This window comes from Mastigoproctus giganteus, chromosome 6, assembly GCF_048544385.1.
Source record: "Mastigoproctus giganteus isolate SK-2022 chromosome 6, ASM4854438v1, whole genome shotgun sequence".
NCBI classification, from domain to species: domain Eukaryota; kingdom Metazoa; phylum Arthropoda; class Arachnida; order Uropygi; family Thelyphonidae; genus Mastigoproctus; species Mastigoproctus giganteus.
This window is the reverse complement of record NC_143580.1, coordinates 78,528,300-78,556,135: the sequence shown is the minus strand read 5'-3', so window position 1 is coordinate 78,556,135 and position 27,836 is coordinate 78,528,300. Positions and strand designations below refer to the sequence as shown.

Here is a 27,836-nt window from a genome sequence, read left to right as displayed (position 1 = left end):
CCCCCACTCAGTTCTAGAAACTCTGGCAAGAGTGCCAGTGAAATTTCTGATCTTAATTCGCAGATTGGATAAATGAGGGAGAAAATTTAACTTCCTGTCAATAGTTATTTTTCCACCAACCAACCACCCGCTGGCTAAAGGCAAATTTCCGCAAGTCTATCCTACATCTGTCTTTCCTCAATTTGAATTTATGCCCTCTCAGGTGATTTTTCTGAGCTAGAGGAAGAATCCCATCAGCATTGAGCATGCTTAAACCATTCAAGGCTTTATACACCTCTATCAGATCACCTCGCTGGTGCCTAGTCTCCAGACACTGTAATTTGCAAAACTTAAGCCTTTCTTCGTAAGAGCACCAATTTGTTCTATTCACTAATCTTGTTGCCCTTCTCTGTACTCGTTCCAGCAGCTCTACATCCTTCTTGAAATGAGGCCTCCAGACCTGTATACAGTACTCTAGGTGTGGCCTGACCATTGCTTTATACAATGGAATAATCACCTCCTTATCCCTGCTGGAAAAATTCCTGTATATCATTGACAATACTCCATGAGCTACTCTTGCAGCCCGTCTGCACTGCTCAGAGAACTTCATATCTGCCTGCACAACCACCCCCAAGTCCCTTTCATTCTCTACCACTGTCAGTGTAGTACCACAGAGTTGATACGTTGCTCTGGGGTTGCTGTTTCCCACGTGTAGTACTTTACATTTGTCAATGTTAAACTTTATTTGCCACCTCTCAGCTCATCTGCTCAACCTTTCCAGACCCTGTTGCAGCAGCATAGTGTCAGTAGTGTCCTTGACAACCCTGCCAACCTTTGTATCATCTGCAAACTTGGACATTAAGCTTGATATACCATCATCAATATCATTTATAAATACAGAAAACAATAATGGACCCAACACTGAGCCCTGAGGGACTCCACTAATAACATTAGTCCACGATGAGCAGTGTCCATTAATTACCACTCTGTCTTCTCCCCCTCAACCACCCCTTTATCCATAGCAGCAATTTGCCTCCAATGTCACACTGCTCCAATTTGTGTAGCAGTCTTCCATGTGCAACAGTATCAAAAGCCTTTCTAAGATCCAAGTATATAATATCAAAGTTATTCCCTGCATCCAGTTCTTTTGTGACTGCATCATAGTATCCAATCAAGTTGGTCAGGCAAGACTTCCCCTTAACAAAACCATGCTGTGTCTGAGCTATAACTGAAGTCTTGTCTAAATGATCCTGCAGTGCTTCTTTAACCAGTGACTCCATTAATTTTCCTGGAACAGAAGTTAAGCTCACAGGTCTATAATTACTTGTGTCAGCCTTTGATCCTCCTTTGTGAATTGGGGTCACATTTGCACATTTCCAGTCTATGGGTACCTCCCCTGAGTCCAAGGAAGCTCTCACATAATTATGGCTAAGGGTTTGCTTACTTCCTTTGCTGCCTCCTTTAATATAACTGGATAGATCCCATCCACCCCGGGTGCCTTTCTTGTGTTTATCTTCAACAGTTTCTCCTCCACTTTACTCCCAGTTATTTCAAGATTCTCTAGCTTACTGCTAGAGTTGAATACACCTCTGGCATTCCCCTTGCTGAATAACTCCTCATGTGTGAATGTTGATGCAAAATATTCATTTAGTTTGTTAGCTACCTGAGCAGGATCATCAACAGTTGACCCATCAATATCAAGTGGACCAATCTGATTCATCCCCTTCCTTCTAGAGTTTACATAAGTAAAGAACTCTTTGCTGTTTTTCTTTGCATCCCTTGCCAAGGATTTCTCGTAATCTGCCTTCGCCTGCCTAACCTCCTTTGTAACTTGGTTGCATATCAACTTGTATCTATCATAGGCTTCTGTGTCATGTGTTAATTTGTAAGTATCCCATGCATTTTTCTTCTCTGCCATATGCCTCATTAGTTCATCTGACATCCATTTTGGCCTAAACCTTGAACAATATTTCTTAGTTGGTATGTAAAGCTAGTAGTTCCAAGATAAGTTCTTTGAATGCTTCCCATTTTGAATTTGCTGTTGGTAACATCATCAGTTGGTCCCCACTGTATAGAATTTAAATACTGTCTCAGTCCATCGTAGTTGCCCTTACGGAAGCAATAACCCCTTCCCTTTACCCCTAATGGTAGTTACCTCTTTGATTAAATCCCACTTCAGCACACTGTGATCACTGCCACCTAGTGGTTCATTTATCTGCAGATTCTTAATGCATGAAGAATCACTGCTGATAATCAAATCAAGAGTATTACTCCCTCTAGTTGCCTCCCAAACATGCTGATGTAGAAAACAATCATCCAATAAATCCACAAAAGCCCTGCTAGTGTGTGAGTAACCAGCCCCCAAGTTCCAGTCAATATCTGGGAAATTAAAATCTCCCATTATAAGACCTCTCTGATTTACTGGCCCACTCTATTTCCCTGTATAGTTCCTTATTATACTCATCAGAGTCATTAGGACTATAGCACACTCCTACTCTCAATTTTGATCTCCCAATGCTTATATCACACCAAACTGACTCAACGCTGCACTGTCCAGCGATGTCGACTGGCTTCACTTCCTTGGTTTTTATGCGTTTCTTAACTAATAGCATAACCCCTCCCCCCTTCCTATCCTTTCTGTAGACGTTGTACTTCCCAAATTGCAGTTCTGCATCCCTTATATCTGTGTGACACCACGTCTCTGATATCCCAACAATATCTGCCTTTGATGTTTTGAGCAATACTTCAAATTCATCAAATTTATTTACTAAACTCCTAGCATTGGTGTACACGCAGGTATACCTGCACCTGTTTCTATTCTTAGCTACCCTAACACAACCCATGTGTTTACTTGTACCCCAATGGCTCCCAGCAGTCTCTGAAATACCATGCATCTTGTTTTTCAGGCTTCTGCTCATTCTAATAGAAGCAGTGCAAGAATCTCTTTCACCTCTGCCAGTGGCTACTGTCAATCTATTGGTCTTTGTCTCCCCCCAAGCTAGCAGTTTTCCGACCCACCTAACACTGCCTCGATAGCATCAGCAAATATTCTTGCACCCTTTCTATTTAAGTGTATCCCATCCCTGTAGAAGCAATCTCTCCTGTTAACAAGTACAGTCCAGACTGAAAAAAATTCTACCCCTTGAGCCTTGCACAATCTTTCCAGGGCCAGATTGATCGACAAGGCTCTCATCATATACGCCCTCCTATCGTGTCTGGGCAGAATAGCAGACACTCTCAAATTCAACCCTAATTCTCGGCTTTTGTTCAACAGTGACCTGTACTTGTTAAGTAATTCTGCCGGTCTCCTACTCTTAATATTATTAGTGCCAACGTGTACAACTATATCACCTTTTGTGCCCTTAAAGATGATATTCGCTCTACAACGTCATCAACCTTTGCCCCTGGCAGACATACCCTGGTCCTGTTCCACCTATCTTTTTTACAAAGCATGTTCCCCGTTTCCCTGACAATAGAGTCACCAACAACTACTAGTTCCTTCGGGACCAGCGCATTCTGCCTTGGGGGTTGTCTCTGTGTCATGCGATGCCCAAGTGCAAGCTCTGGCGTTGATGTGGGCAGCTGAGAGCTTGATGGGCCCCTCAATTTGGTTCTTCGAGGGCATCCACCCTGTCCTTCAAGCTCTCATATAGGCCCACAAGAACGCCGAGTTGTTGCCTGATATCGATACACTCCTTGCATCGCGCACACACAAAGACATCCCCCTTGGCAGTATCATGTCCCGTACCCGATTGCTCTGCAAACATCAAGCAAACAGTGCATTTTATAGGCTGTGAGTCAGAGGACAACTGCCCCCCTCAGTCTTCTGCTCCGAGCCACAGCACTTCCATTAGCTTGAGCCTTTTGCTTTGCTGCTCTGGTCTGAGTCATGATTCTATTAATTTATTATAATTAATTATGTTATGTTATTAATTATGTTAAATATAATTAATTATATTACATTTGTAATCTAAGTCGTTATATGTATTTATTTGAACATACAATTTAACCGCTAACGAAATTCAACTAACGCTATCTAGTACGGTATATAACTATCGTATCACAAAGGCGGGAAAAATTATGAACGGTAGCGGAGTTGAAACACGTGGAAACCTTTACCGATACTTTTATGTAATTACAAGGCCGAGTAAAGAATAAATACACCAAATTAATCAGAAAATCACAAAATAATGTTATACTACTAAATTTAAATCAAAAGTTTTAGAAAAACAATAATTTCAAATCAATAAATAAGAAAAATCCACTTAGCGGCTTTGAACACGACCGTCTCTAGTAGCGAAATTTATTTCCAAAAGTTTAATTTCCATTATTAAAGGTATTTGTGTAGTGTTTATTTTAACTCTTGGTGGTAGACAAATGTCCAATTTAGAGCCAAGGATCATAATTTTTGTCTTGGTAGAACTAATTTTTAACTTATTTTCAACTGTCCATTGATGAAGATCAGATAGAACTTTCTCAGGGGATATTTCAATAGAAGATCTTGAATTTCCACCAACAAGGACTGTCAAATCATCCGCATATGCCATGATCTTCACGTTGTCAAAGGTTCGGGTAATTCAACCTTGCAGAATGAAGTTCCAGAAGAGTGGTCCCAAAATGGAGCCTTGAGAACACCCTCGAAAGATCTGACGCAAAATTTGTCTGTACTTAGATCTGGCAGTGATAAATCTGTTAGAGAAATAGCTCTTAATTAGAATATAAAGTTGCTGGAAACATTCGGCATGACGTAAAGGTTCGAGGGCACTTTCCCACCAAAGGGAATCAAAAGCACCCTCGAAGTCAATAAAGATAGCAAGAGTATACTTGAAACTGGAGTGTTCAACAGAAGAAATGAAGTCAACACGGGCTTCCTCGCAGGACTTTCCAGGAGTGAATCCGTATTGATTAGGCGCAATTAGTCCCTGTTCCAATAACAAGTTGTTTAATCACAGGGCAATTAAATGTTCTAATAGCTTAACAAGGTTGGCCAATAAGGCTATTGGCCGATAAGACCTCGGTTCCTGAGAGGGCTTGTCTGGTTTCCTAATCAGCTTGATAAGGGCAGTCTTCCACAGATCCGGGAAAGTCCCAGCATCTAAACATTTATTGAAAAGTTGTAGAAGTATACTGGGCTTAATCTTGGCGAGCCGTACAATAAAGGTACTCTCCAGAATGTCCATCCCTGGGCATTTCTTAACTTTCACTTGTTTGACTGCTGTGTCCAACTCGATGGCACTAAAAGCATGTCTTAATTAAAGAAACATACAATTGGCGGAACGAATATTAGTGTGAAAATCAGAATCGGAGCACACATTGTCAAGTAGAAAAAGATTATCTAGAATAATGTTTACAGAATCCGTCCAGTTAGTGGTCTCCAAACCATTGTATATGATCGATCCATACCCTTGGTGTAAATAATTTATTTCTTACAATTTTATAAAGTAGCCCCCACGGGTCTGCATTACCAGAGTTGTACACAAATTCTGTCCAAGTTTCCTTCTTCCTGGTAGCAATTGCCTTCGCATAACGTTTCTTGAGACCAACGTAACAATTATAATAGATGCGAACATCAGCCCAAAACAAATGACGATTTCGCTGATAGGTGCGTCGAGTGTGGAACTGTTTCCGAAGCGAAGATAATTCTGACGACCACCAGGAACAAGTTCCGGAATTGACACATTTTTTCCTTGATGATTTATAAGATGCATTCATCAAAATTTTTTGAATCTATGTCGCAGCTTCAGACACAGACATGGCGTCAAAATGAGTTAGTCAGTTTGGAGAAATCAGCATTTACAGAGTATTCAAATATGTCCCAATTAATATTATTAATTGAGAAGCGAATTCATACAGCATGTCCCACCCATTTTTTCTTACTATTGAATACACCATGAATTGTCAAACTAATAGAGCAAGCTTATCTGCGAAAAGATCTAAACCTCCCAAGCACACCCTAATTCATTTCACAAACATACGTGGTCTCAATCAATTCTAATCTCAACGATGTCCATTTCCACTTGCAGCCTGCCAAACCCCATGTACTTTTTCTGACAGAATCTCAGTTATCGGTTGATTCAACTACTGCTCATCTCAGATGCCCAAATTACTCGCTGTATGATTCCTTTCGCCTCAAACGTGGTACTTGTGCATATGTCCGTTCTGATATTCTTTCAGAGACTTGGCAATTTGGAATCTCCTCTCTTTGATCTTTGCTGGCTTAAAATCTCTCTACCTCATTGCATCAAATTCATCTGTTGTCTCTACCGTTCTCCCAACTCCACTAATCACTTGGAGCTCTTTGACTTCCTCTCTTTGCAACTTGACTTTCTCCAGTCCAACTTTTCAAACAGTGAGGTAATTTTCCTTGGTGATTTTTAACGTTCACAACTCCAGCTGGCTTCCATTTTCTAGTCACACCGACCCAGCTGGTCAAGATGCTGAGGCTTTTGAATTACTGACCTTGCACAGATTGTTCATTTACCTACAAGAATGCCAGATAATCCTAATCATACAGCCAATACGCTTTTCTCACAAACAACCCTTATAAGTACACAGTCGAAGTGAGAAGTCCTTTAGGCACTTCAGATCACAACTTGTTGATTGTCTCTTCTCCAATGGAACCTTTATCTCATGGCTATTCCCAACTTCGTGTTGTTTGGCATTACAAGAATGCAAAATGGGATGACCCTGCGAGACTTTTCTTCTTTTCCTTGGTCAGATTACTGTTTCAAAACTTTTGATGTCAACGTTTGCTCAGAATGTGTCAGTGAAATTATTCTTGCAGGAATGGAATCCTTTATCCCACACTCCACTTTAAAATCTTGTCCTTTATCTAAAACTTGGTTTTCCAATAAATGTGCTAAGGCTGTTCAAGAGAAGAATGTTGTATATCATAATTGGCTTGTTTCTAATTCTCCAGTTTCATTTTCTGCGTACACCAAAGCTCGCAACAATTGTAAAGCGGTTATTAATCAATCAAAACTAGAGTATGAACAGGCTAAGAGTAGAAAACTTGCTTTTTGCCCTAATGGTAGTTGAGCATTCTGGTCTCTTGCCAAAGCTATTGGCCGCAACTTTTGCCCATCTCTGCTCCCACCTCTGTCCAAACCAGATGGTTCTGTTGCCACTTCAGCCAAGGATAAAGCTGACCTGCTAGCATCCCATTTTTCTTCCAACTCATGTATTAATGATCTTGGTAAAACACCTCCCACCATTCCCAAGACGCTCCATTCAATGCCTCATGTGGTCTTCCGTCGAAAGGATGTCAGAAGGATTTTTGACGAATCTTGATGCTAAGAAAGCTCCATGTCCCGATGGTATTTCTCCACTTGTTCTCAAAACCTGTGCTCCTGAACTTACTCCTATTCTTTGCCGCCTTTTTTCACTTTCTTATTCCAAAGGTGTTTTTCCTTCTGCTTGGAAATTTGCTCATATCCAGCCAGTTCCTAAAAAGGGCGACAAATCCCTCCCATCCAATTATTGTCCCATTGCAATTACTTCTCTTTCTAAAATAATGGAGAAATCAATTAACTTCCAACTCTTAAACTACCTAGAAACCTTAAGTCTGATCAACGATCGCCAGTATGGCTTCCATCAGTGTCGATCCACTGGTGATATTCTTGCTTATGTAACCCATTTATGGACTAATTTAATGGAAAGGTTCTGGGAAACACAAGTAATTGCCCTTGACATCTCAAAGGCTTTCGATCGTGTTTGGCATAAAGGTCTTCTAAACAAGCTTCCATCTTATGGTTTGCCAACTGTTTTTAGTAATTGGTTATCCAGTTTTCTCTCTGATTGCTCACTGAGGGTGATGGTAGATGGCTCTCTGTCTTCTAACCTCCACTAATGCCGGTGTCCCCCAAGGTTCAGTTCTTTCCCCCACTCTTTTCCTCTTGTTCCATTGACTGGAAATCCTATCCATAGTTTTGCCAATGATAGCATATTGCATTCCACTTTCCATTTTGAGAAACCTTGTCCTGTTCAATCAGCTTCAATTTCTCAAAAATCCGCTACCAATTCCTTAAATGCCTATCTTCAGGTAATTCTCCAGTGGGGCAAAGAAAACTTAGTTGATTTCAACCCTTCTAAAACTCAGTCTTGTCTTATATCTCGCAAAAAGGATTCTTCTGCTCCTATTCTTATCTTTAGTGACCCTCCAATTTCTAGGAAAAATGATATATCTCTTTTGGGGATTACTCTGACTTCTAATCTCTCTTGGCACAAGCACATTACAAATATTGCTTCCTCTGCATCTAAAAAACTTGGTTTTCTCTTTCGCTCTCAGCATTACTTTTCTTCCAAACAGCTGCTCATTCTGTATAAATTGCAAATCCACCCTGCCATGGAATATTGTTCCCACATCTTGGGTGGTGCCCCCAAAACTCAGGCTTCTTGATTCCATTCAGAAGAGGACAGTTAGGTTAATTAATGATTCATCTCTAACAGAGTCTCTCCACTCGCTCTCTCATAGATGTACTGTTTCTGCTGCATGCCTCTTCTACAGATACTTCCATAGGCACTGTTCTTCTGAATTGGCTTCTATAATTCCCACTCTCTCTTTCAAAACAGTCCAAACACGTGCCACCACCAGCCAACATCCATTTACTGTCCAACTGCAAACTCTAAGAACCAACTTTTCATCTTCCTCGTTTATTCACTCAACTGCCGTTTTCTGAAACAGCCTTACTTCATTCGTATTTCCTGAAAATTACAGTCTACAAAAGTTCAAGCCCAACAAATATCTTTCGTCTTCTCAACCTCCAACCCAAGCATGGTACTAAGTACTATAGGTTCTAATACCTCTCGTGTTTGGGGTTTACATAAAAAAAAAAAAAAAAATCAGGCACACAGATACTCGAATCTGAGGGACGAGAAAGTATGGAGACCGAGAAAGAAATTGCCCGATGGTCACTAGTTGTCCAGTTAAGCTCTACAGTCCAATCGTTGATAGCTAAATTACAGAAGGAATTTGAAAAAGTGACATCAATGTTTGATTCGTGGAGAATGTAGTGAACTGTTGACGTCTGTTAAAAATCTTCGTATTATTATTAATAATAAATTCTTCCAGTAACTGTCCTCAAGCATCAGAGCGTGCACTAAACCAAAACTTAGACTTGGCATTTACATCCGCTGAAATAAGGACATTATGAGGACCCAGAAAATTCTATGTGGATTCTAAATAATTTAAGTCTTCAGATGGAGGGCAGTATATTGAGATAATAAAAAAGGTCATGGTAGAATATGTGACAAGGATACAAGTTGCAGTTTAGTGACAGAGACCATTAATGACAGTTACATCAATTTTGTTGTTTAATACAACAATACAAGTCTTCGGTTGCTGGTGAGCAGGTTGTATTATTATTCGGGTGGAAAGAGAATAACCTGTGATCTTTGAACAATCTCCCATTCGCCCTATAGCAAAATATGGCTCTTGAATAGTGATGATGTTGATTGAGTTTTGTTCTGCTGTTAATCTAATCTTGTCCGAAAAAACTCGAGAATGATGCCCGTTGATCTGCATAAGTTTCAGATTAATAGACTGAACAATAGGCAAGTTCGTACTATTAACATCACCAGCAGGGGAATTATTTACACTATATACACTGGAATTGGGTGTGTTACTCATCAGCAATCCTCAGTTGTGCTGTTTCCAAGGCCTTTTTGTAGACAGGACAGTTGCTAACTCTCACCGAATGGCGAAAGTCACGTTTTCCTCTCTTACAATTGATACACGATGGCTCTTCGTTTTTATTAAGACACTCTTTAAACACATGGCCACCTTGTGCACGGTGACTGCAAGACGGGGGCTCGTGCGTGCAGTACTGAGTGGTGTGACCATATCCCAAGTAATGAAAGCATTTTGTCACAACAGTATAAGGTCTGTGAGAACTCCAGGCAAGAAATATGCGGTCCAGAGTAATTATATGTTTGTAAATCTTGGGAGAAAAACTAACAGCCCAGTTTAGAGATAAATTTGACCTTGCTTTAGTTGAGAAGCGAAAGAAAGTTCCGTTAACTTCCTCAAATGTAAAATCCGAATCGCTAAGATTTTTGTTATATAAATTTTCAAGTATCTCGCGTCACGTGTCAATTCCTTTGGGACATCATAAATCAGTACAGTGGGGTTTCCCTTTTGAGGAACACCTGAGCTGATACCTGCAGATGTAAAAGACTCCAAGAAGGATAAACACTCCAGATCTGTTTTAGAGGCCGTTTCCAGCAAGACTCCTTTGTTCCTCACTAGCCTAAGAGATTTGATCTTAACATTTTTTAAATCCGATTTAAGAGTTTTAGCCACCAGTGTCTTAACGTCAGCACTTGACTTACAATCACTGTTTTCAGAACCTCTAAGAATTAAGACATTGTCAGGTTTCACTTTAGGAACATTTGCAATGGAACGGGCAGCATCAGCAAAGGTCCTGACAATAGAGGTGTCAGTAGCAGTGTCTTCCAGCAAAGTTGAATCATCCGTGACAATCGGGGCAGCGGCACATCATGTCTTAATGTAGGTTTGTCTGTAGAGGAACTGTCACTAACAGATTGTTTGGCCAAACAAGCCATATTTTTTGTTATACCGGAAAATGTATTTATAACTCTTTCCAAAAGATTGGTACATATTTATTTCTATGTTTAGGGCCTTTAGCTTTTCATTCTCTACAAGGAGATAAGTCGCAACAGTCTCCAAATTGAGCCATTTACCCATTATAGTGTTACCTGATTGCTTGGTAATCTTGTTGCCTTCATAAGAAAGGAAACTAGAGAGATCCCGTCTCATTTTTGCAATTCTGTTGTATAAAATAAGAGCATTCTGTCCCGGATCGCTTGCCTGAGCATTTGTTAAATTATTTTTCTCCTCTGCACCTGCAGTTCCAAGTTTATTACTTGAAGGGAGATCCATCTGACGTTCTTTGTCAAGAGTTGATTGTGAAAGAGAATCAGTAGCAACTTTTGACAATGAGCTTTCCTGGGAGGCAATAGTTGGTTCCGGTGATTGAGTCAATGTCACTTGAGGGATCAGAGGTGTTGAGATCTCACCAAAAGATGGCAACAGAGAAAAGATATCAGCTGCGGAAGATTGTTTATCATCCATGTTAACTGAAATCAGAAATATATGCAGTGCAAATTTAATATCTAAAAGTGATAACACTGAGACAAAAGAAGAGTTTAACTTGAAACCTCTTCAGTCTTCGCGGAGTCCAGGAGAACACACTCTTCAGGTCAGATTTTTGCAGTCTGGTAGCTGATCTTGGCAGAAAATGGGTGTGCTGTACAGATCTTTATGGAGATGGTGAAAATTTGCAACACATGCATGCTATTGAAACAAGCACTGCTGGCACTGGGTAAGGGTAAGAAGGAAGTAAACACCGGAGGCACAAAACGGTGAAACTGGTAGCTCCAATGCGACGCCCGTCCAAGGTCAAGGAAGGGGGAAAACAGCCCCAGTCAAATTAGCGAGGATAGAGACTGTGGTGGTCAGGCAAAGGAGTGGCCACCTCCCATAAGCTTTGGCTATGGCGCCTAAGCGGAGTGACCAAAGAACAATAGCAGTGAGAAGAAAATGGAAGATACTCGAACGAGAGCTCTAATAACACAAAACTATGCTTACCAACAGAATCCTCAAGTTGTAATTATCCATTTGGTAACAAACTTCACTTTTAACACGAAATAAATCCATAGTTCTGACACAATAATACAGGAGCTAAAAATAACGTGACCGCTATGCTACGAACCGAACGGGATGGAAGTAAAAAGAGATACCACGTCAAACGAGGCCATGATTTTGATCAACCAAGATGGATAGAGCATGAATCCAATCTATAAATTCAACACTGTTGGAAATGGTGTTGGCAGTCTTGCCCACTAGTGGAGAGAGTAGGCCTGAGAAAGAACTTAAGACAACTCATAACTTGGTGAACCACAACAGGAGACAATGGGTCTTAACGGTACTTCTTTGTGGACTTTTCGTAGTCCATAAAATTGTGGAATCTGGAAGCCAGAAGCACGGAGGCGAAAGCGTATGGATTCAGTGTTTTTCCCCTTGCTGAAACCAACTACTGACGAGGACGTTTACCTTTGACTCCCATCATGGAGGGATGACTACTGGTTGGTAGACAGAGGTGTCTTGCAGGAGCATCAGGGCTTTCACCTTGTAGTCAGAACAATTTAAAACAACTGTTCAATGTGTTGAGAGCAGAGATCTGTCGGTGACTGAGATTGGAGGCAGCAGGGCCAGCATGATATAAGATCACTGGGGTTTTAGGCGAATTGTATTTGCCATCTCTTCAGGGATGCGAGTCATTCCTGCAGACACCTCTGTCTACCAACCAGTAGTCATCACGTGTGCCAAGGAACTTTTAGATAACAACCATACCCTGAACAACAGGACCTCACTAACTTCAGAGGACATTTCCAAAGCTCTTAGACTACACTTGACTAATGGGACCATCATGTTCGGTAACTCCATTTACCAACAGATACATGGTACGTCCATGGGTTTCCCAGTTAGTTCAGTCACGGAAAACATCACAATGGAAGAATTGGAGGGTTGCACATTTACGGGTCTACCAGATCATGATACCATTTGGTGTTGCTACGGGGATGATGTGTTTGTGGTTATCCCCAATGATTCAGGCAACTGACTCTTGGATCACCTAAAGACTCTGTCGCCATCCATCAAATTCACTATTGAACTGGAGTCAGACAATACCCTTTCGTAATTGGATACCCTTTCCGACGTGAGGGATGCATTTGAGGACAACAGTCTATCGTAAGCCGATGTGTGCTGGCCAATTTACCAACTATTGGTCAGCACACACGTGAAGCCATCTCGGCACTGCGAGCCCTGTTAATCTGTGCCTGGACCCACTCCAGTTCTGTAGATGAGAGGCGCACTGAGATTGCTAGGATCAAGACAGATCTTGTGGCTACCCCATCAGTACCCTAAATAGGTGTGACCTACAGGCCCATTCTTGGTAATGATTCCACTGCAACTGCCTTTATCCCATACTACCCGAAGCTATCACAGCAAGTTTCTAGGGTCTTAAAATCCCACGGGATAAAGTGCTTACAACTCCCAGGCAGGAAGTTGCAATTCCTTGTCTCCAAAGTAAAAACACCAGTCCCAATCTTGCTGCAGAGTGGACTAGTCTACTGCATTTCTTGCCATGACTGCAGTAGTTGCTACGTTGGCGAAACTGGCAGAAGACTCAGCAAAGCTCTTTCATGTTCAGAAGACTCTGAACATGAAAGAGCCATTCCTTTAGTGGACATAGAACACTTGGCCACTGCTGAGCACTTCTGATCGACCCAGCACAACATTGACCCATGCCACGATGTCATGGTTATCGATCAGTCCCGCCATTACCAGTGCCGCGCCTGGTTGGAGTCACTGCACGTCTTTTGCTCTAATACTTCCTTTAACAGACGTATTCCACCCTATCACTGAATCAACCATCCTTATTGCTGACAAACGTTGGCATTCGCATCGTACCCATACATCACAACCACAAGCTTTGCCTTCTAACAGCTAATTCCTGCATAATGCAGTTCACCATGCATGACTGCCATCGCATGCACATAGGTTCTTTATTTCTAAACTTTTAGATTAACGGTTAAAAACTGATGAAGGGCAACATACTGTCCAAAAGTTCTTTTGTATTACTGTTTACTGTACTTATTTTAACACTAAACCTGTTTTAACTGCACTTGTTATTTTTATTTTATTTTCCATTCCACTCTGCATCGCATAGTAAAAAGATATAAGAATAATGAATACAGGACCACGGTATGTCTGCCAGGAGCAAAGGTTGATGACGTTGTAGAGCGGATATCATCTTTTAAGGGCACAAAAGGTGATATAGTTGTACACGTTGGCACTAATGATATTAAGAGTAGGAGACCGGCAGAATTACTTAACAAGTACAGGTCACTGTTGAACAAAAGCCGAGAATTAGGGTTGAATTTGAAAGTGTCTGAAATTCTGCCCAGACACGATAGGAGGGAGTATATGATGAGAGCGTTGTCAATCAATTCGGCCCTGGAAAGATTGTGCAAGGCTCAAGGGTTGGAATTTTTTTCAGCCTGGACTGTACTTGTTAACAGGAGAGATTGCTTCTACAGGGATGGGATACACTTAAATAGAAAGGGTGCAAGAATGTTTGCTGATGCTATCGAGGCAGTGTTAGGTGGGTCGGAAAACTGCTAGATTGGGGGGGATACAAGGACTAATATATTAACAGTAGCCACTGGCAGAGGTGCAAGTGATTCTTGCACTGCTTCTATCGGAATGAGCAGCAGCCTGGAAAATAAGATGCAGGATATTTCAGAGACTGCTGGGAATCATTGGAGTACAACTAAACACATGGGTTGTGTTAGGGTAGCTAAGAAAAGAACAGGTGCATGTATACCTGCGTGTACACCAATGCTAGGAATTTAGTAAATAAATTTGATGAATTTGAGGTATTGCTCAAAACATCAAAGGCAGATATTGTTGTGATTTCAGAGACGTGGTGTCACACAGATATAAGGAATGCAGAACTGGAATTTGGGGAGTACAACGTCTACAGAAAGGATAGACAGGATAGGAAGGGAGGAGCGGTTATGCTATTAGTTAAGAAATACATAAAATCCAAGGAAGTGAAGCCAGTCGACATCGCGGGACAGTGCAGTGTCGAGTCAGTTTGGTGTAACATAAGCATTTGAGTAAATTTGAGTTCTTTGAGTAAATCCCACTTCAGCACACTGTGATCACTGCCACCTAGTGGTTCCTCTATCTGCAGATTCTTAATGCATGAAGAATTACTACTGATAATCAAATCAAGAGTATTACTCCCTCCAGTTGCCTCCCTAACATGCTGATGTAGAAAACAATCATCCAATAAATCCACAAAAGCCTTGCTAGTGTGTGAGTGACCAACCTACAAATTCCAGTCAATATCTGGGAAATTAAAATCCCCCATTATAAAAATCTCTGATTTCTGGCCTACTCTGAGCAAGTGGGATACTTCCACTTGCTCAGATTAAGAACCTGAGGGGGCATAGATTCAAATTGAGGAAAGACAGTTGTAGAAAAGATGTGCGAAAGTTTGCCTTTACCCCACGGGTAGTTGATTGCTGGAATAGACTTCCATCTGTTGTTGTGGAAGTTGATAGGTTAAATAAATTTAAGGCTGAACTAGACAAACATTGAGTGACCAGATGGGTGAAATGGGCAGGTTTTTTAAAATTTTTATTTTGTTTATTTTTTATTGGCTATGCTCCATAAGCTTGCTTTCTTGCATCGTATGCTTTTGCTAATGCACTATCTGAAATAAGTAACGCTTCACCAATGGACAGGACTAATGTAACATTAGTCTTCTCCATTACTGAAGTGTTACTTATTTGAGGTAGTGGAATATAATGGCAACTCATTGTGAAAGTCTTCACAATATGAGATATAATTAAAATGATGCCAATTTTCTACTTCGGTAGTTCACTACATATAAATATGATGCAATGGCACTAACCTATTCGCTTGTACTAAGAAACTTGTATATAGTTTGAGGCTTTAGCCCAAAAAATTGTTTTGGCCTATACAATTCAATCTTTTAAATTATCTGTTAAAATGTTTTTTTTTTTAATTCAAGTCAGAGAGAATGTATAAATTAATTACCAACTGTGAAAATCCAGCCATTTTCACTTATGACAGTACGTTCATGGAGAGAACAAGCGCCCCATACTTCTGTCACTGTGCTGTATCTGTCATAGAATACCATCTTCACAGGGAGAAGGTGGAATTACTTTTGATTTTGCACATGCAGTGGGAGCCACACCTGTGGAGCGTCAGCCCTCCGCCGGACGCCTGCTATGTAGCAGCTGGAGGTCATTTGTCCAATCGGAATGGACCGGCGTCGGGCCACATTGTTGACAAAGACAGCAAAAGGGCGTGACTCTTGGGTAAGAATGTGAAGCTACATCTTCTGAATAACACTTATGGTGTAAGTGGAATAAGACATCCACTGGATGTTTGTTATTTGTAAATCCCTTGTGCGGAAGTGGACGAACTTTGTGACCGTTCTGGCCTTTGTCCAGTCTGAAGGCACAACCCTATCAAAATAAAGTTTCAACATTACTACCTCCATAAATCGAATGTTTTATGGGAGCAGATCTCTGAAATCAATAGTCCCAAAGTTGTTGTTTGATCCGTTGAAACCAACCTGAGTAATGCAGGAGGGGTAAACAAAAGAGGGGACAGATATATATTCGAGAGATAGGGGAGTAAGGGGGTTGTTGCTTTTTTGTTGTGCTGCTGTTACCTAGGTTGCGGGTCTTGAAGCAAAAAGAGAAGGGAAAGCCGAAAAGAAAAGGAGAAGTACAGTCACTGATAGAGAGACCACGTAGTTTCATTTTTGAAAGGAAGAGGGAGAAGTGAGAGAAGAGGAAAGAAATCGATTATGAACCACCACCCCGGAACGATGACCCCCGGAGACTATGAAGATTAATTCTGGTAAGTCAACCCTCATTGTCTAATTCTAAACCGAACTATACAGCCCAAAGGCAAATTTACCCTATTATTGTATTCTATCATACAAACCTCTCTCATCATAAGAATTTATACACAAAGTATGGTGGCTATTATGTTTAACATATTAAATCCAATTTATAGGGCTATCTGACACTATAATTGTCACATTACAATTGTCATGGTGAAACGTATGTGTTTTACTGGTGTTTTACAATCTTTGTATGTTCCATGTAGGAAGGCCAAGAGTGGATTCCATGTAACCACACGAAGAACACATCAAACCTTACTAACCAAATGTTATAACAACATTAAGTTAGTTTCCCCAAAAATGTAAAATTGTAAAGCCTGAGGCTACTGAACTATATACTTAACTAATATCTTTTGCTTAATTGTATGTATAACTTGTTTAGCTGTATTAAACTGTTGTGTTCACTAATTTGCCTCATGATTACTCTCTGATGACACATAATTCTTTGAATGGATTACTGATAAAAAACCATAGTTAAGGCAGCGCTTTGGGTTCCAATCAAATAGAAAGGAGCCAAAGGTGAAAATCACAACGCGATCTTCAATGTTGCAGGTTTGCTCAACGTCCATCTGGGTAAGTTTTCAGAACACAAGATCTTTGTCCTAATTTAAACTGCTAGACAATCATATGATGCAAATATTAGTGTTCATTCTTGCCAGAGACCATTTAGTTTCCAGCTAATTTTGACCAACTAACATATCACATCATGACCGAGAAGCTTTGGAACATTGGCAAGCACACACTTTAAGAGAGAAAAGGCCTGCGCAACACAACTCATACTTGTCCTAACATTAAATAAATGTCCAAGAATTTGGGTGATCCCTTTTAGAAATTATACAGATTTTACTCTAACAGGATGAAGAGCTCAATTTTCCGCTTATCTCCAGACCCTAAAGACTTAATTACCACAGTTATTCACAGACAGAGTACATCACACTGGATATTCTGCAAACATTATACTACAATGCAAAATATACCTCTGCTTAGACATTAAGATAACAATTAAGTATATTGCATATTGCATTCAAACCTGAAAACTGAAACTCAAAAACAGGAACTGGAAATATAGGAAATAAAACAACTAGAAGTACTGCAATTGCAGGTAGAGAACTTATGAAAGAAAAAAAATGGCATGGTGTTTTGGTAGGTATCTTCTCAGGGCAGGTCAAGGAGGAATGGAGCAAGAACTATTTTAGGAGTTTTTAATAATTCAATATCAAAAATTACAAAGGTTAGTGTCAAAAACAGAAAACAAATAAAGAACAAATGTACAAATTAAGATTAAATTTAATTAAAAATTGCCTGGGTTAGCTCTCATCATTTTATGTAATAAAATTAGGTGTACAGAAAGGAAGGAAATCTGGTGAAATGCCGAATAGATGATAATGGCAAATATACTTAAGTAAAAGGATTAATACAGAAATAAACAAACATGTAGAATATCCTTTAACTGACTCTCACTATCATTAGTGTACACATTCTGAAAATGTATACTAAGAATACAACTATGAACTAAGTAGACTGATTCTTTCATGCACCCTTTACATTATGACTGACGATGTCACTTGTGAAGGTATGTTCTGAAATATTTAACCATGCATTAACAATATGCAAAGCACCAACCAGCAAAGTAATAGGTGGTGAATGTTTTTTCATTTCTTAATAAAAAATAAGTGGCTTTTTTAGACCAAAAAATTAATATAAAATTTTGCATGAAGTTGGAGTAAGATGCAATTGAGATAGGTGGGAGTTGTCGGTGGCACAATGTGATGTTTAACAACTCACAAGAGCTATTAAAATATTCAGAAGGAATGAGATCTCGTTAATTTTAATGGCTGATTTTAATCCATGATGTGGGGGGGGAATCTACACCATTATTAAAAACGTTCAAAATACAAGAAAAGTTCTTAGGAATGTTTATTAGCAAGAATAATATCCATTTAAAAAATCATGACAAAATATCTCATAGTGAACAAACTCCTAGATTTCCTACATCTTATGGCTATTGTTCCAATGCAAAATAATATAATAAAAATAAAATGCAAACATATAAAAATCCAATAGTGCAATAAATATTAATAACAGAAACATCATGAAACTGCTTAATATGGAAAAGAATTTATGATTTTGTAAAAAATCATACAATAAAGTTCAACTGCCAAAGCTTTCACAAGCTCTTACCCTTGTCTAGAGGCATCTTTTTTTGAGGCTGTCATACATATTTTAATAAATCATGCAACAGTTTCCTGTGTATCAGTTGTTATATTTAGCTCTTTGCCTTTTCTTGTCATGCCATATAATAACTGTTTCCAGTACCAAGTGTTTACCAACATATCCATTTCCCCATTAATGCGGTTCATGGAGGAACCTGTGGCATTTATATTTTTCACAAATCAATACGCTACATTGATAATCCTGATAATTGCATAACTAATCGAGAAACTGAGCTTCTAGAATCTGCATTACTGAAACTGCATAATCAAACATGTGAATAATAAGTGCTCCTTTATTCCATTTTTTAAACAACTCTGCAACTTGTCCACATATTCTGTGTTGCAATCTGAGCACTGTATATCACAAACCAAAGATGAAATGCCCATTTGATTAAGAGTGGTCTACCTTACCTTACCATACCATACCATACCTTAAGATATTTTATTTTTGCTCTTTTACATTTTTTTACAGATTCTGATTGTCCTTTATCACAACAACTTATCCTGCCCTCAAAGGAAATTTCCTCACAGTCAAAAGATAGCATACAGAACTGAGGAAAGGCTGCCACATTGCAATTATAACCAGCTCAGATGCCTATAACAGATGTTCCTGTTCAATACGACAAATTTCGTGAACCAGCTTGGCACTGACTGAGTAACTTTGAGCCAAAAGGACAACAGAGATGCCATTTTTCAGTAAACCTACCAACTAATGAGTTCCAGCCCATAATCTTAGTCTAGTGACATCTAGGGTGCTGCCACCCACACAAATGTCAATTTATACTGTATATAATTCATTCTATGTATTTCACTCTTCCCTTTATATTTTATTTTCATGTTATTTCTTGTTTCAGCTACCCCACTAGCATATACTGCTGTACCAGGGTGAAGCTACACAGTACTAACTGAGTAAATAAATAAATAAAACAATTTTTACTTGGCTTTCTTAAATCAATAACTCACAGGTTCAGAATTTTATTGAAACTTAAGCATAATTAGATTTTCATGACATATTTATACAGTATTGTACAGAAATGAAACTTACCTTCTAAAGATTTGAATAAATCTAAATTTTCATCAACCATATTTTTGTATTCAATACGATTTAGCTTGCAGGAATCAGTCTCATTTTTAACAGATTCTTTCGTGTTCTGTTTTTCACTCTGATTTAATGACAGTGGCTTTGTGACCATCTGCACATGCTGATTACTTGAATATGTGGGAAGTGAGAGTCTCTTCTGCATGTTGAATAACATCTGTTTTTCAGGAAATTCACAAGGTAGTGACTGTGATAAATAGCCCAAACATCTGATATTAGGATATAGTATTTTGTTTTCATTCATGCTATTTAAATGGCCATCAGGTGAATCAAGTTTACTAAAATTTTTAATTGTTATCGGGTGCTCTTTTTCTGCAAATCCACTAGTACTTTGCCTGCCACTTCCTTTATTTACACACTCTTCCTTATTTTGTGAAAAAACCTCTTTATTTCTATCTTTGTCATCTGAGCACTCACAGTTCTCCTTTTCTCTTATTAGTTCATCAAGCTCATCATGATGTTTCTCTTCAAAAATACATTCCAAGTCACATATATGTGATCTTATATTTTCCAGAAGTCCACTATTTTGAGAAGCAACTGAAACATCACTTTTGGAGTCAACCAGTTTTTCAATTAAACATGGATTTTCATTCACGGAATTCATATTGTCATGTGACTCACTTTTGGGAAAAGTAGCTTTCCTTGAGTGAAATACTTCTGTTTTTACAGTATTCTCACTGAAAAGAATAAAAGTACTTTTAGTGATATAAAAATATTTCTCAATGTATAAAATGCTCTCAATCCAAGAAATTAATTTTAGTTTACTCTCATTATAACAATAATTTTCTACATCTACATATGAGTTGTAGGAAATACTCATATCACATCTTAACAAGTTTATTATTTTTTTAAATTATACTATGCATGCCACAAGCTTTAACTGCATATTTAAAAAACATACAAAAAACATTTAGCACCAGTCTTCTGAAGAAAACCAAAGTTAACTTTGGCAGGAAACATGCTACAATTGCATAGCTAACACATCTTTTGAGTATATATTATAACTTTAATTTTTGATAGTCAAATAATCTATTTACTTTAGTTTGTCAAAACTGACCAACTTCAACTAGTTAGCAAGTCCAAATCTTGTGTATCTTACAGATACCTGCAAGCTGCATCAATAATTTTTAATGCAAAAATGTTCTTTATTTGCAACCACTAATAAAGTGAGCCTTTGTGTAAACTACTAACTGCTGGTATGCATGTGCACACACACCCAACAAACAGAGAAGACAAGCAAATAACAAGTCTTTCCATTTTTCCCCAAACACTGCCATTTCATACTTTATTTCTGGTTCTGTAAGGATATGGGGATACTTCTACTGGGATAAGATATCTACATTTATTGAGTATCAGCAAAATCTGTTTCATGATTATTGAATAATGAACCAAACATTCAGTTAATAGCAGTAAAGGGCAAAAAAGAAATGAACCTCAATTTCATCAATTGTATTATTGAATGTGATGTAACATGGGTGCATTGATATGAATCAAAAAAAAAAAAAAAATAAATAAATAAATAACATTTGTCCTGCCCCAATTTTGTTTAAATATTAAATAAAAGTTTAGTCAAGACATGTGAAAACAAAAAATAGGAGCCAAGGCCATCAGCTGTTGGAAAATGGCAGATGGTATCTCCAAGCTCCAGCATGCACGCACACCTCTCTTAATTCAAGAATTTTTGACCAAAAAATCCTTGTGGGAAAACAACCTTGCCTCCCATTATTTTTTCTCTTCCTCAAAATCAAAATAAAGCTGAAATGATAGATTTTATAATGTTCCAGCAATGCTTCCAAAAGTAGCCAAATGGAATACTTCCATATCATTAGGATGAAACTACTTTGATTGGAGATTTTTTTTGGCACATCAGCATCTATGGCCATAGCGCCATATAAATGGTAAGTATAGATGTTATTTCTTGCAGGTAGGGATAATTTCATAACTAGGACTAAAAAATTATATATTTTTTTTTATTAGCTAAAGGAGGTGATATATATTAATCATTTTGAGAAAAGTAATGATGTTTGAGACATTTATTTTATTACCCAAGATTGAAGCAAGTGTAAGGAGGTCTTTCACATTATGTCAGTAGTGAAAAGGCTCTGGCATTCTCTTGCATATTTTGTGCATTGGACAAAGATATGTTTCACGGAAAGTGTAGGGTTACAGTGATGACACTGAGGGGGAGTCTCCCCTCTTAAGAGATAACAATGAGTAATGTTAGTGTGGCCTATTCTCAAACAGGCTAATATTACCTCCTGCTGTCGAATTGAACTGAATCTTGAAGGCCATCACTCAAGATTTGATTTAATATTTTGAAGCTTATTGTTAAAGCTGTTGCTGACATGATAACTGCCACTGGCATATGCATTTTTCTGGATTATTGGTCTATAATCTTCATGAGGGACTTTCCAATTGTTGTTGGATGGTAGGTTAGCTGATTTGGCAGCACTGTCCGCTAGTTCATTCCCAGGAATTGCCATATGTCCTGGGACCCAGCAGAAGTGTATGTTTCTCCCAAGTTCAGATAATGTATGCAAAGAGGTGATTATTTCTTTTACAACTGGGGGAGTGATGTTATGGTGTTTTTTAGTGCTTGAAGTGCACTTAAAGAATCTGAGAAAAGCATGCTGTTTTTAATATCAAAGGATTCAATGCAACCTGAATTGCTATTAGTTGGTCAGAGAATATACTCAACTCACATGACAACTGATATGCTAATGTGATGTTTGGGAAAACTGCAGCAATTCCAATGTGGACATCATTCTTTGATCCATCAGTATGTAGTACGACGAAGTTGGGAAACTGGTACACTGCTGCATGGTATAATTGCAATAAATTCTCTATGTAAAGTAGATTTATTCCATTCATTAAAGTGTAAGTCGCACGTATGTGGAATGATGTTCCAAGGAAGAGAGAATGGGAGGGTATGAGCCACATTGTCTAAGGTTAAATTTAATTCTAGGGGCTATACTAAACGAGCACTCTAAGTGCAGTGTCGGGAATAACTTCCAACACCCAGTTTTACAGGAAGCAGAGGGTAAAGGAATGCAAACTAGATGAGCACTTCAAATGCCGCACAGGACGATGTAAGCTGGCATAAAACGCCTGCCAACACTTTCAGATGCATTACAAGCGGTACATCTTGGCATTTGCATAGCCTGAGGAGACATTCTCCTCATACATGGGGTGGTTGGCCTTAATTGGTTTGTTTATGATACTTTGGGAAAGACGATATTTGACACAGAGGAGTTTATCTGTGAAGTGGAAAGGAGGCCTCCCTTTTACAACACGTCATTAAAAGACTACTCCAGGAAAGAAATAAAGGCAAAGTGTTGTATTGAAATTGGAAAAGAAATGTTTTCGAACTGGGATGAACTATGTAATGATGAGAAGAATCAGAAAGCTCAGTTCTGAATGTCATATTTATTGTAAATATTACTTCTATTTTAGTACTGTTTCATTAGTTAACGAAATACAAGTTTGTCCACTCGTAGAGACAATTTATTGGTAGATTCTGGGTTATCTGTGTACGGAATCACGAATGTACATAATTTAAGTCTATAAAGAACCTTATTATTATTAAATAAAATGAAAACAGTAATCAGAAAACTGTTGAAGATTAACCACTGCAACAGTACAACTAATACTGGCGTTAACAAATGAGAATCACATGCAGTCTCTGTCCTCTTTCAAAACAAATATTGAAAACCTTTTGTTTCAAACATTAGCATTAGTAGAGGCATTTGATGCAAGAAAGCAAACTTATGCAGCATCAGCCAAAAAATAAATAAATAAAAATAAAGTAAAAAAAAATAAAAAAAACCACTTCCACTTCACCCCTCTGTTCGTTCAAAATACCTGGCCAGCTGAGCCTTAAACTTATTTAGGCTATCAAACTTCCACGACAAGGGATGGAAGTCTGTTCCACCTACCAACCACCCGCTGGCTAAAGGCAAATTTCCGCACATCTATCCTACATCTGTCTTTCCTCAATTTGAACTTATGCCCTCTCAGGTGATTATTCCGAGCAAGAGGAAGAATCCCATCAGCATTGACCATGCTCAAACCATTCAAGGCTTTGTACACCTTTATCAGATCACCTTGCTGGTGCCTAGTCTCCAGACACTGTAATTTGCAAAACTGAAGCCTTTCTTCGTAAGAGCACCCCTTTGTTCCATTCACTAATCTTGTTGCTCTTCTCTGCACACGTTCCAGCAGCTCTACATCCTTCTTGAAATGAGGCGTCCAGGCCTGTATACAGTACTCGAGGTGTGGCCTGACCATTGCCTTATACAAGGGAATAATCACCTCCTTAACCCTGCTGGAAAAATTCCCGTATATCATTGACAATACTCCATGAGCTACTCTTGCAGCCCGTCTGCACTGCTCAGAGAACTTCATATCTGCCTGCACAACCACCCCCAAGTCCCTTTCATTCTCTACCACTGTCAGTGTAGTACCACAGAGTTGATACATTGCTCTGGGGCTGTTTCCCATGTGTAGTACTTTACATTTGTCAATGTTAAACTTCATTTGCCACCTCTCAGCCCATCTGCTCAACCTTTTCAGATCCTGTTGCAGCAGCATAGTGTCAGTAGTGTCCTTGACAACCCTGCCAACCTTCGTATCGTCTGCAAACTTGGACATTAAGCTTGATATACCATCATCAATATCATTTATAAATACAGAAAACAATAAAGGACCCAATACTGAACCCTGAGGGACTCCACTAATAACATTAGTCCACGATGAGCAGTGTCCATTGATTACCAGTCTCTGTCTTCTCCCCCTCAACCACCCCTTTATCCATAGCAGCAATTTGCCTCCAATGTCACACTGCTCCAATTTGTGCAGCAGTCTTCGATGTGCAACAGTATCAAAAGCCTTTCTAAGATCCAAGTATATAATATCAAAGTTATTCCCTGCATCCAGTTCTTTTGTGACTGCATCATAGTATCCAATCAAATTGGTCAGGCAAGACTTCCCCTTTAACAAAACCATGCTGTGTCTGAGCTATATCTGAAGTCTTGTCTAGATGATCCTGCAGTGCTTCTTTAACCAGTGCCTCCATTAATTTTCCGGAAACAGAAGTTAAACTCACAGGTCTATAATTACTTGTGTCAGCCTTTGATCCTCCTTTGTGAATTTGGGTCACATTTGCACATCTCCAGTCTATGGGTACCTCCCCTGAGTCCAAGGAAGCTCTCATAATTATAGCTAAGGGTTTGCTTACTTCCTATGCTGCCTCCTTTAATATAACTGGATAGACCCATCACCCCAGGTGCCTTTCTTGTGTTTATCTTCAACAATTTCTCCTCCACTTTACTCTCAGTTATTACAAGATTCTCTAGCTTACTGCCAGAGCTGAATACACCTCTGGCATTCCCGTCGCTGAATAACTCCTCATGTGTGAATGTCGATGCAAAATATTCATTTAGTTTGTTAGCTAACTGAGCAGGATCATCAACAGTTGACCCATCAATATCAAGTGGACCAATCTGATTCATCCCCTTCCTTCTAGAGTTTACACAAGTAAAGAACTCTTTGCTGTTTTTCTTTGCATCCCTTGCCAAGGATTTCTCGTAATCTGCCTTCGCCTGCCTAACCTCCTTTGAAACTTGGTTACAGATCAACTTGTATCTATCATAGGCTTCTGTGTCACGTGTTAATTTGTATGTATCCCATGCATTTTTCTTCTCTGCCATATGCCTCATTAGTTCATCTGACATCCATTTTGGCCTAAACCTTGAACAATATTTCTTAGTTGGTATGTAAAGCCTAGTAGCTTCCAAGACAAGTTATTTGAATGCTTCCCATTTTGAATTTGCTGTTGGTAACATCATCAGTTGATCCCACTGTATAGAATTTAAATACTGTCTCAGTCCATCGTAGTTGCCTTTACGAAAGCAATACCCCTTCCCTTTACCCCTAGTGGTAGTTACCTCTTTGAGTAAATCTCACTTCAGAACACTGATCACTGCCACCTAGTGGTTCATTTATCTGCAGATTCTTAATGCATGAAGAATCACTACTGATAATCAAATCAAGAGTATTACTCCCTCTAGTTGCCTCCCGAACATGCTGATGTAGAAAACAATCATCCAATAAACCCACAAAAGACTTGCTAGTGTGCGAGTGACCAGCCCCCATATTCCAGTCAATATCTGGGAAATTAAAATCCCCCATAACAAGACTCTCTGATTTACTGGCCCACTCTATTTCTCTGTACAGTTTCTTATTATACTCATCAGAGTCATTAGGCCTATAGCACACTCCTACTCTCAATTTTGATCTCCCAATGCTTATGTCACACCACACTGACTCGACACTGCACTGTCCAGCGATGTCGACTGGCTTCACTTCCTTGGATTTTGTGTTTCTCTCCTCCTCCCTTCCTATCCTGTCTGTAGACATTGTACGCCCCAAATTCCAGTTCTGCATTCCTTATATCTGTGTGACACCACGTCTCTGAAATCCCAACAATATCTGCCTTTGATGTTTTGAGCAATACCTCAAATTCATTTACTAGACTCCTAGCATTGGTGTACACGCAAGTATACATGCACCTGCTCTTCCTCTTAGCCACCCTAACACAACCCATGTGTTTACTTGTACCCCAATGATTCCCAGCAGTCTCTGAAATATCCTGCATCTTATTTTCCAGGCTGCTGCTCATTCCAATAGAAGCAGTGCAAGAATCACTTTCTCCTCTGCCAGTGGCTACTGTTAATCTATTAATCCTTGTATCCCCCCAATCTAGCAGTTTTCCGACCCACCTAACACTGCCTCGATAGCATCCGTAAATATTCTTGCACCCTTTCTATTTATGTGTATCCCATCCCTGTAGAAGCAGTCTCTCCTGTTAACAAGTACAGACCAGGCTGAAAAAAATTCTACCCCTTGAGCCTTGCACAATCTTTCCAGGGCCGGATTGATCGACAATGCTCTCATCATATACTCCCTCCTATCGTGTCTGGGCAGAATTGCAGACACTTTCAAATTCAACCCTAATTCACGGCTTTTTTTCATCAGCGACCTGTACTTGTTAAGTAATTCCACTGGTCTCCTAGTCTTAATATCATTAGTGCCAACGTGTACAACTATATCACCTTTTGTGCCCTTAAAAGATGATATCCGCTCTACAACGTCATCAACCTTTGCCCCTGGCAGACATACTCTGGTCTTGTTCCACCTATCCTTTTTACAAAGGATGTTTCCCGTTTCCCTGACAATAGTCGCCAACAACTACTAGTTCCTTTGGGACCAGCGCATTCTGCCTTGGGGGGTTGCCGCTGTGTTGCGCGACGGCCAAGTGCAAGCTCTGGCATTGGTGTGGGCAGCTGAGAGCTTGATGGGCCCCTCACTTGTAATCCTTCGAGGGCATCCACCCTGTCCTTCAAGCTCTCATATAGGCCCATAACAATGCTGAGTTGTCACCTGATTTCCTTACACTCCTTGCATCGTGCACATACAAAGACATCCCCCATGGCAGTATCATGTCCCATACCTGACTGCTCCGCAAACATCAAGCAAATAGTGCATCTTAAAAGGCTGTGATTCAGAGGGCAACTGCCCCCCTCAGTTCTCCCCTGAGCCACAGCATTCCCATTAGCTTGAGCCTTTTGCTTTGCTGCTCTGGTTTGAGTCATGATTTCGATTTACTTTCAATAAAATTTAAATTTCAGTATAAAATTAAATCCTAAACTTGTATCCCAACACAGTTATAACGCTATATTTATATTTCAGTAACGAGTGTTATCTACGAAATATTTATGTTTCAGTAACGAGTGTTATCTACGAAATACTTGTTTCAGTAACGAGTGTTATCTACGAAATCCCTTTATATAACTTCCATATCAAGTTATGTATTAATTATTTATTTTTACTAATTATTTATGTTACGTAACCTAAGTGGTTATATGTATAGTTAAAAGTACAATTTAATTGCCAATGAAGTTCGACAAGATTAATAGATTTTACTGATTAATTTTCCCGTGTGTCTTTCTTTTT

The 27,836-nt window shown here is 39.3% G+C and overlaps 1 protein-coding gene across 5 annotated transcripts in view; it reads right to left on the bottom strand.

The window, feature by feature from the left end:
- LOC150084425 (oxidation resistance protein 1A-like) overlaps nucleotides 1-27,836 on the bottom strand; it is a 250,740-nt gene that overhangs the window by 116,751 nt on the left and 106,153 nt on the right. For all 5 annotated transcript variants that reach the window (XM_090376063.1, XM_090376059.1, XM_090376064.1 and 2 more), the window contains one exon: nucleotides 19,770-20,500. In XM_090376063.1, coding sequence (XP_090232189.1) covers nucleotides 19,770-20,500 — 731 coding nt within the window. The remainder of the gene's footprint in view (nucleotides 1-19,769; nucleotides 20,501-27,836) is intronic.